The sequence below is a fragment of the Pinus tabuliformis genome, chromosome 8 (genome assembly GCF_031772625.1).
Source record: "Pinus tabuliformis cultivar Carrire ecotype Pingquan chromosome 8, CPIR1, whole genome shotgun sequence".
Classification (NCBI taxonomy): Eukaryota; Viridiplantae; Streptophyta; class Pinopsida; order Pinales; family Pinaceae; genus Pinus; species Pinus tabuliformis.
Genome location: NC_142294.1, coordinates 1,464,333,751 through 1,464,348,133, shown reverse-complemented (window position 1 = coordinate 1,464,348,133; position 14,383 = coordinate 1,464,333,751). Strand labels below are relative to the sequence as shown.

General features: G+C 36.4%; 1 protein-coding gene across 1 annotated transcript; it reads right to left on the bottom strand.

The window, feature by feature from the left end:
* Positions 1–13,274: 13,274 nt before the first annotated feature.
* On the bottom strand, positions 13,275–13,853 carry LOC149241335 (18.1 kDa class I heat shock protein-like). Its single transcript, XM_089367501.1, has one exon. The coding sequence runs from the start codon at positions 13,836–13,838 to the stop codon at positions 13,362–13,364; it is 477 nt and encodes a 158-aa protein (XP_089223627.1). The 5' UTR covers positions 13,839–13,853; the 3' UTR covers positions 13,275–13,361.
* Positions 13,854–14,383: the final 530 nt, after the last annotated feature.

The window sequence follows — 14,383 nt, the reverse complement described above, 5'->3', positions numbered from 1 at the left end:
TCATAGAACGGGTCATTTAAAAGATAAATGTCCTCAGATGCCTCATGGTAAGGCATGGAAGAAAATCTATAAGGTGAAAAACATCGTCGATGTCGCTGCAATGTCTCCCAATCTTGAGATCGACGATATTCACAAAAGCATCGATGTATCTCCATCTTCTAATATTCTCTCTCAGTCTATTTATCATATAATTCCATCTTCTCCTAAACCTAAGGGGAACTTGATCCACCGCCCGTTCCTCTCGCCCGGGCATCAAAATTCTTCCTACATTCCTATGCCGAGATTGAACTCTATGGGGAATATTAATATGGTATGTGATCCTAACTTTTCTCCCCTGCCTCCCCCTCAGGAACCATCTCATGATGTCCTGATTGACCCTTTGCCCCCTTTGCCCAAATATTGATTCCCATCCCTAAAGGGAGACATCCACATCATCCCCTCATCTTCCCTGTCACCTATCAAACTTGATCGCTCACCTTACAGGCCACACCATTCTCCTCCCTTACACTACTCACCGACGTGCTCGGCATCCAAAGGTAAAGTGCCCACGACCCACATTTCTCCCCCTTTCTCTCCACTTCCATCCCCTACCAACTCCATTGGCAGTGATCTGGACATGCTGCTTCAGAAGAATTTGCTCCACCTTCTCCCCCTGACTATCCATAAACCTCGCAGATCTAATTCGCCAGTCATCAGTCCAAATTTTGCCATAAATATCACTGTTCGCCAGAAATGCAATAGGGGTAGTAGACATTTTAGGGGCCGTAAAGGAACTCGGAACCTAGACTTTCAAGATTCCTCCCTTATTGATATTCCCATTTCTCATTTCTCTGAAACCGAGTCTCTTAGAGCAGAATTTCCCGAGAACAATATCAAATGATGAATATGCTATCTATCAACATCAAGGGTCTTGGAGAAAACCCCAAATATATTGCTCTAAAAAATTTATTTTTCTCATCTTCATACAGGTTGATTTTAATTCAGGAAACAATGCACAACAGTCAGGACACTATCTCATACTTCAGAAGAATGTTCCCATCATGGTATATAGCGACAACGGAGGCGTCAGGACTCTCTGGAGGACTAGCGGTGCTATGGGATCCGAGGTGGATCTCTGCTAAAACTTTCAGATGCCTTGGAGGAATCTTGATCACTGTAAAATATAGAGGATGTGCAGACAGGTTTCATATATTGAACGTCTATGCACCCTACAAGGACAGAGCCTCCTATTGGAACCATTTTTTTTCCTTTGGCATTTTAGAGAATGAAGTGCTCCTCATTGCGGGAGATCTGAATTGTACACTGGGACTAGATGAAGTGTGGGGAAAAGGAAAAATAGCTGATTCTATTAGAGAGAAAATTAAAGAAGCAACGCTGCAATATAACTATGTCAACATTAGCCCGAAATCTTTATCTCCCACTTGGGACAATGGGCATATGGGAGAAGCATATATAGCAAAAAGACTAGACAGATTCATCATGCACGAAAAACTGATGGAGAAACATGGTATCCCGAGCTCTCGCACTCTCCCTGTTTTTATATCGGACCACTAGCTAGTTACTTTACAATGGATGAATTCAGAAGCGCGGAAAAGTTATCCATTCAAATTCAATAGGTATTGGCTAGAAGAGGAAGCATTTAACAACATGGTCCACGAGTTTTGGATTGATAACAGTTCTACAATAGAGGCCTCTCCATTGGAGAACCTGATTGGCAAAATGAGCAATCTCAAATCCAAAGTGAAAGAATGGAAAATTCAGAAAAAACAATCAAATTGTATAGAACTGAAGAAAATTGAAAAGGAACTAGCTGAAATAGTTGACAGTATGACTGCCCACTCCATGCAATGGAATACTCGGGCACGGATTTGGGAACTTGAAGAAAAAAGAAGAAAATTTTAAAGATTGAAGAAATCTCTTGGCGGCTCAAAAGCCGAGCCACTTGGCTGAAGGAGGGTGATAAAAATACCGAGTTCTTTCATCGCTTTGCTAGCAAAAGACGAGCCTCAAATTATATTTGGAAAATCAAGAATGAAGAAGGCAAACATCTATACTCCCAAGAAGACATTTCCAAGGAGGCTATCAACCATTTTAAAAAAGCATACAAGTGGGAGACTAACAGGGAGATAAACGATATCTTATGAGGCATAGATCCTTTTCCAAATATGTTCGAGGATGAAGACAATGAAAGACTATTTGCTGCTATAATCGAGGAAGAGTTACTCTCTGTAATGAAATCATTTCCCGGCCCAGATGGCTAGACCATAGATATCTTCATCCACTTCTTTGATTTAATGAAAAGAGACATCTTGGGAATGGTGGAAGAAACCAGAATACAAGGGAGAATTCATCAAAATATTTCTTCCACCTATATAGCTCTGATTCCAAAAAGAAAGGAGTCCTTTTCTTTTGTAGACTATAGGCCGATTTCCTTATGCACTGTTATTTATAAAATCATTTCTAAAATTATTGCAGAGAGAATTCGAGGCAATTTTTTTGTTCATATCACCAAAGAATACCATGGGTTTCTGAGTGGCAGAAACATTTTAGAAGCTGTGGCCATAGCACAAGAAGCTTTACATTCAATGCAAACAAAAAATATTGGTGTTGCCATACTTAAAATTGATCTCAAAAAGGCCTACGATTGCCTTGACTAGAGCTATCTGAGATGTTTGCTTATCAAGATCGGGCTAAATGACCCGTGCACAAATTGGATCATGGCATGTGTTGAAGGAGTCAATTACGTGATCCTCATTAAAGGATACCCTACATCTTTTTTTCTGGCTGAAAGAGGGCTCCGTCAGGGGTGTTCACTGTCTCCAATTTTATTCATCTTGGTCATGGATACCCTTAGTCTTCACATCAAAAATGTGGTTGCAGCAGGGAATATCGGCCCTCTTTCCATCTCCAGAGGTAACTTTCTTACACACAACCTCTTTGTGGATGACGTTCTTCTGTTTGCTTTGCTTTGTAGAGATACATGGCATAAAATGTATGAGATAATAAATTCTTTTCAAAGGGCTACAGGACTATACGTCAATGAAGGTAAATCCACATTTCATTATGGTAAGTTTAATACGGAGGAGATAGAATATATCTCACAAATATTTAACATTCAGGTCGTGTCCTTAAAAGAGGGGTTAAAATATTTGGGGTACCATATTAAACCCACGGGCTACAATTCTTCTGACTGGTCATGGATCATTAACAGATTTTATAGGAGAATAGCGGGGTGGGAGTTTAAATGCTTATCTCTTGCAGGCAGAATGATATTAACTCAGTCAGTTCTTGCTCAAATATGTGTATACTGGGCGCATCTGTTTTACATTCCATTGGCTATAATAAAGAAACTGAACCGTTTAATGGCCACCTTTATCTGGGGAGGATGCAAGGAAAAGAGAAAATATCATCTCACTAAATTGGAAAATATCTCCCTTCCAAAAAAAATAGGCGGCTGGGGCATCATGAATCTGCGTCTCTTTGGCATGGCTTTACTGTGCAAATCTTTGTGGCGAGCAGTTTTTGGGCATAGCATATGGAGTCAAACTATCAAAATGAAATACCTTGGAAATAAAGATATTTACTTCTGGTACAGAAATAGTCTTAAATGGCCCTCTAAAGGTTCGGCGATTTGGAGAAGTTTACAAAAAATTCTTCCTTTTTTCTATAAGAACCTTATATGGAAATTACAATCTAGAAACAACATCCTCATAGGTGTTGATGCTATCAATGGCATAGATATGGAACCTAAAATCGATCCACAGCTCCTCTCATTCCTCCATCAAAAAGGTCTTTTCTTCTAGGCACAAGTTATAAAAGGATGGAAGGATGCCATTCCACTATGAAAATCCGATAGAGAATTGGGCCTAGAAGGATAATTGGCTGCCCAATGGAATAGAATTGTCTGGAACATGAAAAGTGCAGGTTTTTATAAAACAAAAGACAGAGATTGCTTTCATTGGCAGGTTAAAAAAGGAAATTCCATTGTATTAGTTAAAGACATTTATCACTCCTTGATTGAACAGCGAAGGGAGGCCCCCTGGAAAATCTTTCCATACTCGCTATGGAAAGTAAGATGCCCGCTAAAAATCATTATGTTTTCGTGGCTAGTATATCATGATAAAAATATTACATGGACAAACTTGCAGAAAAGGAGCTGGCAGGGGCCAACCGTATGCATCATCTACCTTGCCAACACAGAAGAAAATCTACACATTTTTTTAAATTGCCCACAATCTCAGCAATTGTGGATGCAAATGGCATCTTATTCTGGCTTCCCCGCTATTTCACACCCATCCATAATAGAAGCATTTGAATGGTGGGCTTATCAAAAAGATATCTGGCGACCCATTCCATTAATTGTATTTTGGTTTATATGGAAATGGAGAAACAAAAGAATCTTTCAAAACAGCATGGAGAATTTTGGGCGTATTATGGATAAGATTATTCCTTATTACTTCTCCATACTCCAAAATATTCCTCAATAGAAAAATATCCAGATGACAGCCTTTGAATCTCAGCAACTTTTCTTCCCAAGGGCCCACTTCGACGGTGCAACAAAGGATGGCATATGCACTTGCAGTGTTTACATTGGTATATCAAGTGATCTCCAATACTTCATGTATTGGAATGGTGGCAACGGGACAAGTAATAAAGCAAAGGCCATGGCTCTGCATGGACTGCTTCTTTTCTGTACATTCATGGACATCGGGCCTATCAATGTTTATGGTGACTCTAAATTAATCATAGAACATGTGAAAGGCATACATGACATAAAAAATGACAACCTGACAGGATGGCTGAACAGGATTGCATCACTATGGAAGCCTGATATATTTCCTATCTCATATATAAGACGTAAACAAAATGATCAAGCGGATGCACTTTCTAAGAAAGGAATGCAATCTCCATTTGGTAAGTGGCACCTGAGCATTTCTATGGAATCCTGCATATATGTCATACAACCTTTCTCTATGCTTGACATATAAGATCGACAAATTTTTGGTATGCTTTAAGATTTTTTTTCTGAAAACATCTCAGATCTACAGGTATCTATACAGTTTTTGAAAGTCTAATATTTTGCTTATCATGAAAAGAATTATAAGTCAGTCATAAAATATTTTGTATATGTACAAAGAAAGAAAATGAGTTGAAAATCCTTTACAGAATACGATGCCATATCCCCGAGAATAGTCCGCCATAATACTGTATATTTCAGAATGTTTTTATATACATAATATAATTACCATGCTACTTTTTCTTCTGAAAAAAAAAAGAAAAAAAAAAGAAACGATAGGGATGTCGGAATTAAATTTTGATGACGTGGAGGCGTAGCTCCTGCCAGGGAGGGACGAGACTGACATCCAATTCTTTTTTAATGGCATATTTTCACGTTCAAGTATTGGAAAATAGAAAAATATTATAATTTCATTATATTAACACGAGTGATCAACCAGTGCTGGGTCTTGTAGTATTCCAAAATTATACATGCCATGATTATTATTGTTTTATTTGTGGAATTACGTAGATGCATATATATAAGTGTTGTTTTCAATATTGGGATTTTTTTTTTAATTGAAAATATGAGTTTTGAATCTTGTTTTTATGATGGAAATAGATTTAACATCCTAAAAAACTTTTAAATATCTAAAATCTTGAAACTTGACTATTTAAATTTCAATTATTTTATGGGCAAAATTTCCCCTTTCATATTTATAATAAATTGACATATATTTTTTTATATATCTATATATTATAATATAAAGAAGATCTATTTTTTTTCTTCAGTGCATGATATATTTTATATCATTAGGATATATTTATGTTGGGTTTTAATATGTTATGATATAAAACATATTTAAATATATATATATATATATATATATATATATATATATATATAGATAATGTAGAATTAAGATGAATTTGCATCCATTTTTAATATGTTAAGTGTCAAATTCACATTAAATATGAAAAATTTTAATATCAGCTCGCTAATAAACAACACATCATTCAAATATTTTAATCATAAGATATTTTATATTTTATTGTGTTATCCAAAAGAACAAATAGGCTCTTGAAATATTTCAATTAATTTAGATAGATATAGTTTTTTTTCTTTAACATATTTAAATGTATGCCATATTTCTCAATGTATGTTTATATTATAATTAATATTCAAATATCTATTCTAACTTTACATTTAACATAGGGATAAAAGTTTGATCTAGTTTGTGATAGATTTGGAATTATGAATATATTTAAGTTGTTTTTAATATGATACATTCTAATTTTATATTAAGAATTGAAGAAATTACAAATATTCTTTATATTGGAAAGTAAAAAGTATTTATGGAGAAAGTGAGATTTATATTTTATTTCTAATTATTTTATTTTTTTGTATATATTTAAGTTGATATAAAACTATTAAGATTCAAACAATGTCATTCATGTTTTTGTTAAGATCACAAAACATCTAGTGAAGTGGTGGTGTCTAAATACACAATTATTGTGATCCCAATCACCACTAGTACAAATTAACATGAAGCTTTTTGGCCTTTAAATAGGCTACAATAAAGATAAATACTATGGCAAAACCATGGGTGTTCATAAACCCAGAGCCAGAAAACCACCAGTATCTTGATTAAGTTAAGTTTACCTGAACCACCATAATAATACCCCCCTTAAATTTTCTAAGGGAGATTAACTTGGTTCCATTTCTTAACCTTCTCACAAATGAGATGTCATATTCTCTCCCTCAAGCTAAGATACTAGTATACCTACTAGCCTAATACTTCTCCAAGTGGTCCATTCCACAACTTGATGACTCCATCCACCGTTGCACTGCATGTATGTCTGATCAAAGTATTGAGGTCTTATAACATTGTGTGCTCTCATGCAACATGTCTGTCCAAACATCAAGTCTTATAACTTCCTAAGGGAATATACCTACCTGTGACAAGATTTCACAACTTGGATCAAAACCCTTAGGGTTTTCACACATCACATGTTGGCACCTTCACTTTATACCACTCCATATTCATTCTTTCTATTATCTAGATACCACCTCTCTATATATCTTTCCTAATCCATAACTTGATCTGTCGTTTCAACACAACTTGCACTTGCTTGGTCCACACAATCTCTCATTATCAAGCACAACATCTATCAATTTAGTGGGAATCATTCTCTTTTATCATAATAACCACACCATTTCACAGCACATACACATGCTCTACCAAGTAGCTTCTCCATGGCCTCCAAAACATGTTTTCCATGCTACTTTACCAGTCTTAATAAGACCCTTCTCAACCATATGGCCTCGTTCCTCTTATATCAGTAAATCGTTACCTGCAATTTTCTCTTTAGATCTTGTATGTTGATTTACCAATGGTGCTCTATACAACATTCCAACCATTAATGGATCTCAACCCATGCACAGCACCTAACTACCATTGCTATTGAAAGATACTTGACCTTATCATCCTCCATGTGGATCTCACGATAACAGCAAGCACTTAGTGCACTTAGCCACGTGCAAGCTAGTATCTTTTTGGTGCCATAACCCACTTTTCTTGTTCAAGAAAACCCAATTTATATCCATTAACAATCCCTACTCCAATAGATACTCTGACTACAGGAGAAAGCACTATAGTGTGCCGACACTACGGGGCACTTTTCCTATAATTCACCATTCTCCATCACTACTGCCAAATACACAAGCTTGTCATGTATGAGTTAATGACCTTCAAAACCAACCTATGCCCCATGGATCCCAATTGCAACTCATTCACCTTCACAAACACATGCTAATTGCATAATGAATTATTCTAGTCTTCTTCAACATTTTACAGAATACCATCCCACCATTCTGTTAATGCTGATTTTGTTTGGATCACCTCATGACCCCCTTTCTTGTAGAGTTTATGATCAAAACAAATCTTTCTTCAGCCATTTGAAGAGGATGAGCCTTTACACAAGCCTAAACCCTAACAAGTGCTTGCATGTAACACAACATTGTGTTCACCTTTCTTCTAACATTGTTTCCTTGTAGCGGCACTTTTAATCTCAAGAGCCCTTTCAAATCCCTTAATGTCATTTGAGCCAGGTAACCATAGAAATATGTCTATATAGATATGGTAGTATTCTCTTGTATGGATTTTCATCCATAACCCATAAGAACAACAACCTCAGTCATAGCCTAAGCTGTCACGATGGTTATTTCTATTCCAAAGATAGTTGTCATAGTTACAAAGATGGTTTTAAATCTAGTGTTTCACCAGCCTATAGTTTGTTGACATTGGCATGCATAATCTTACATCAACCTGATAACTTTCCCTCTGTGCACATACAAAGAGAAAAATTTTCCAATGTTGTGTCCCATTCTCTAACTTCAAATCAACAATGTTTCTTTCAATCACTTTCCTAATCTACACTCGGATCTCTCCATCCACTATGCCAAAACAAACCCAATAAAGGTGTCCCCTTGAAGCCAACACTTCGCTCTTTACATGTTTGTCATCTCCTTCCTTTGTTGGCTTCACTCCACGCAGGCACACTTCACATTGTATGCTTCACATTTTATGCAACACCACAACCAATCCTTTGTTGTACTTTCCTCCAAATGCATATGTGCTTTTTGCTTCACACGTTCTACTAGCTATCCATGCTTCACACTCAACTCTAGGCTCTCATATTCACTAAGATATTATAAAGCAATGTAGCTTTGATACCAATTGTTAGGATCAAAAAGCACAGAGATAAGTGGTGATGTCTAAAGACACGATTGTTTGGTCCCAATGGCCACTAGGACAAATTATCATGGATATTTGTTGCCTTTAAATACGCTACATTAAAAATAAATATCATAGGCAAAGCCATGGGTGACCAATCCTTAATTGTACTTTCCTCCAAATGCATATGTATTTTTTGCTTCACACATTCTACCAACTATCCATGCTTCACACTCAACTCTAGGCTCTCGTATTCACTAGGATATTATAATTACCACTATAGCTTTGATACCAATTGTTAGGATCACAAAGCATCGAGAAAAGTGGTGATTTCTAAAGACACGATTGTTGTGGTCCCAATGGCCACTAGGAAAAATTATCATGGATATTTATTACCTTTAGATATGCTACATTAAAAATAAATATCATAGGCAAAGGCATGGGTTCTCATAAACTATTGGTCTCTTGACCAAGTCAAGTTTACTATGACCACTCTCCATCTCTCTGATTTAATGCAACCTAAATGTGTTGCCTAGAGTCTGTCTCTCAACAATATATGTCGGTGGAAAATTAAATGAAATATGAAGAATAAATGGTCATCACTGTCGATGTAATGATTGATTCATCCCATCGTTATTGCTATGAAAATATGTTCACTGCGACAAATTAGTAAAGGCTTCTTACTCTTCTGGTGTCACTCTCTATTGTAGTCATCACAAAGTTGAGAAGGAGAAGGTTGGATGATTAAGATGAAGATGAATAGAATTTTTTTTTACTGTGTTGGGACTGTTAGTAGCAACGGATTCTACTTGTCAGGTAAACGGAACTCGAAACTTAGAGAATGGAGTACATGACCATCCATATAAGCTTGACAACTTTATCGGAAGCGGAGGAGGCTTAGGAGGAGGTGGCGCAGTCGGTGGCGGTGGAGGGTTGGGAGGAGGAGCTAGAGGTGGCTTGGGTAGTGGTGCTGGAGGTAGTCCATAGAAGAGTTTTTTCATGGCTTTCACACATCCAACCTTTAAGAAACCTAACTTCAATTTTCTATGTATAGATATAAATCAATTGTTGAATGGTGGAAGAAATATCCTGCCTCCCTATTCTGTGTGCAATGAACGACTAGAAATGGGAATCAAGTTATTGGAAGACGTAAAGCAATCACTTCAATAGGAATTTCAGTGTCAATACCTCAACTGAATAAGCTTTTAAGCGAGATCAACTGCTCAAATGGGCTTTGTCTCAGACTTCTCCAATGGGCTTGATATCATACCCATTCAAACTAATGTACATCACATAAAAATTTCATTTATAAAATCGTCCAGCGTATTTTCAGTTCACGATTTAACCCTCAGTGCAAAACACGAAACCAAAAACATTTTAATATATACATATTTCCGTACTTAAATGCCATGATTACAAAATAAAAAGCCAACTATTTTAGCCAATTAAATGAAAGAAAATTTAAATTAATATTAATTTAAAAAACAAATATTTTATTTTTATAAAGTAACCCTTGTAAAACACAGTTTAATTTTTGGTCCAACACCAAATAATTCATAATCAACATGTATATTGAATACGACATACCTATGAGCGACAGGATAATAAAAAAATGTGATCCCTCTCAATTCTTATTAAATTTATGGTTAAAATGAACATATACTAGTCTAATAGATTTAAAATTAACTTTAATACCTTTACCAATCTTAAACCCATATTTACTTACAATTAACTTGTATATTAAAAATAAAATCTAAAACACTTAATAAACTATTAACGATTAACTTGTATATTAAAAATAAATCATTAATCCATCTAAAACACTTAATAAACTATTAACGATCCGTTAAAACACGTGATAAAGTATTAAACATTCACTTTTATATCTCCAAAAAAGGAAAAACATTAATCCCATATAACATTTCTTTAAATAAACTATTAAACATACAAGGGGTCAAAGTTTGCTCCTTAGAGCAAGCGTCCCTTCAACATCCCTAGTCAATCATATTTGATCCTCTTTCTTTCTGTGGATTGGGATAAGGGAATTTATTAAAAAAAACAAAATGAAAACACGCCCATTGTACAAGAACATATGGGTTCATGTATGCCTCTTAAACATTATCACACCCAAAAAGTGTGAATGCACTTTAAATCAAATATTCTAAGCTAAAGAATGGAAATAAACTCTAACGAATGAAAATAAATTCTAAATCAATGGGCACGAATTCCAAATCAAATACGTCTAGAAAAACAGATTATAAAAGCAAATACACTTTAAATAAAATATGATAAGCTAAAGAAAAGTTTGCAAATTTATGTTTCCTTTCCTTACCAATGTGGGCAGATATATGGGTTCTTTGTCGTTAGTTTTTCGAGAAGAAAAAGCATAATTGTATTATATAAGATATATAACTGTCAATATTACATCATGTCTAGAAATGGTCATGACCAAACTGAGAAATAGACAGCAGAAAGTTCTATGCCGAATGTTTCCAATGTGATAAAATATACAGAATATATCAACAGAGTTGTACTCAGCATGAAAATCATCTACGACATGGGGATGATAATTTAGATAGTGCCACATGAGCAAAATTGCAGATAATCATATGATCGATTATCCATCTGCAGGACTGAATGGGATAGTGTTTTAGATAATCAGAATTTAAAAAACAGGAAAAACATACCTGGGACCTTTCTGAAAAAGTTAAGAACCAGGGAGGGTGAATTCCTGAATGAGAAAACTTTCTGCCTCAAATATTATCTCCATATTCCAGATGCCCTGTCGAAAAAGTAGACCCTTTTTGACAATATATCTACCTAAACATTTTGCGATCTATAAATATGACTAATTGAGTAGCCCTCCATGCCCTTCCACAAAGTCATGATTCTGTACATCCAACTGTCAAGATAGTGATATTTTATGTGGTGTTTTTCATTGACATGCTCAATAATGACTTTGGAGTCGCCATATATATGAAGAGATTGAATATTTAGAAAATGACACAAGAAAAGCAAACCAGCAAGTGCCATAGCTTCTGCTTTTATATTAGAGCCTGATCCTCCATTCCAATATATTTGATATTGCAGGTTGTTGTCCATGCAGATCTGAACACCGCATCCACAATTATCATTCTGAGAAGCCCCATCAAAGAACGCTCTTGGGAATAGCATTTGATCCAGTGGAGAATCTGCTTGTTTTGACTTATGACCCAGAGAATATTTTACCGAGATAGAGTCCATGGATGACACAATCTTATCGTAGACGACCATGAAAGGGACCCTTCTATCCTGGAAAATAATAATATGATTTCTCCACTTCCATATATGCCAAAGGACATAAATAATAATAGATCTCCATGACGCTTTTTGACAACTCCACCAAAAAAAAGCATAAAAAATATGATTCCTCCACTTCCATATATGCCAAAGGGCAAAAATAATAATGGGTCTCCATGACGCTTTTTGACAGCTCCACCAAAGAAAAGCATCAGAAATAGAGTCATGTGTAATATAGGGAAAATCATAATGAGCAGCCAAGTCTCGCCATATTTGTTGAGATAAAGAACATTGAAAAAACAAGTGGAAATTGTTTTCCTCAGCTGATTTACAAGCATAACATAATCCAGGGCCATGCCAATTTCGCTTCTGTAAGTTATTCCATGTCAAATTTTTGTTATGGAATACCATCCAAGAGAATAAGATGGTAAGATGGTTTTTAGAGGACAACCAGACTTCCAAAAAATTACAGGATAAATTAGCTGAAATTGTTCACATTGCATCCTGATAAGGTTTGTGTAGATATCCTTAACATTGATCGGCTCCCTTGCGCTTTTTCCATTCCATACGAGGACATCATCGTCCGAGGTTCAGGAGAATCCACAATTCTTCAAGCCACTCATTACCTGCATCCACTGTCGAGCCAAACCTTCGGACATACCCAGACATGAGGAATCCTTCCAAATTGGAAAAGGACCCAGCCAAGAAGCAATCAATTTGTTCCATGTGAAAAAGCCTTTTCTGTGAAAGAAGTTTATCAGAGACTTAAGAATATCAATGTGTTTTCCCCCACCCATAATCGGATCAATGCCTATGAGGATCTTATTACCAGTGTGAAAATTTACAACTCTATCAACATCTAATTAAATTGGGGGTGTTTCACTGTCCATATTATTCGATAGCTCTCTGCAGACTCGTTTAATAACAATGGAAATTAGTTTTTAATGAAAACCTTTTACGCAGCACAGCATATGACCTGAACCTGCGTCTCCTTTTATTATATTACTGAGAAATCGCACAACAAATACAAACTCTTATTATATTATTGAGAAACGCACAACACATACAAACTCAATGGAAGCGATGTAACAACTGGGAATGGGAATGGGAATTGAGAAACGCACAACACATACAAACTCAATGTAAGCGATGTAACAACTGGGAATGGGAATGGGAATTGAGAAACGCACAACACATACAAACTCAATGTAAGCGATGTAACAACTGGCAATGGGAATGGAGGTGTTTATTTTCTGGATTGGATAATGGACGGCGGCTTACGACACACATCTACACATTCCGTAACAAGTACACCCTACTGCAACAGCAGACCCAATTTCACCTCTTCAGTCAGCCAGAGATCTCGATGGATTTGGGTTGAGGAGGTTGGGGTTCTGCCTGCTTCGGCACTGTCACTGTCAGCACTCCATTTTCCATGCTCGCCTTGATCTCTTCCATCTTCACATTCTCCAGCAGCCGGAAACGCCGAAGGAATTTTCCACGGGATCGCTCAATGCGGTGCCATTTGTCGTTCTTGTGCTCTTCTTCTTTGCTGCGCTCCCCGCTTATCTGCAGAACTCTTTGGCCCTCTTCCAACTCTATTTTCACCTCCTCTTTCTTCAAACCTGGAAGATCAGCTTTGAAAATGTGTGCCTCTGGCGTTTCCTTCCAGTCGATCTGGGTATTGGCTACCGCAGAAGCTTCCCTTACAAATTGCCCAGATGGTCCCCCGCTGGCCTGATCTGTGAATGCTTGGAAAGGATCCCATACTTCCAAGGAGAAGGGATCCACTGACCTCCTGCAGAAAAAGCTAGGAATTATCGACATTTTCAACTAGTAATGAATTACTGCAATATATGCGATTGGAATGAATAGAGAAACACAACACTCTGATCTCAGTGTTTGAATTTCAATTTCAAGATCGATCTCGGATTATACCAGAAGAGATGTTGGTTTTTACTTTTATAAGATGAGGAGGAACAATCTAGTCGACTCTATCAGGCGGGTTCGAGAGGATTCTCAAATGCTCGCAGAATACTTTACTATTATTGTACACCTGTAAGCTCCAGACCATTCCGAAAGAAAGGTTTCAATTTTCACTTTGCAATATTATTGTTATTTAACCCTTGTACATCCAGAATCCTCCAGGTAATTAGGTATTGTTTCTCCAGAACCATCTAGCCTTTCACACTCTTCAAGAAGTATAGCCTACGGTAACCGATGTTGATGATGTGGAGGCGTAGCTCCTGCCACGGAGGGACAGGAACGGGATCTGACGTACAATTTCTCATTGGCTATTTTAACGTTCGAATATTGGGAAAAATAAAAAAGATTAGTTTAATTAATAAATAAGAAGCATAAAAAGCTTCTTT

Excerpts from the sequence above, each read along its gene's own strand:
- LOC149241335 (XM_089367501.1), bottom strand. The coding sequence starts at position 13,838 with ATGTCGATAATTCCTAGCTTTTTCTGCAGGAGGTCAGTGGATCCCTTC.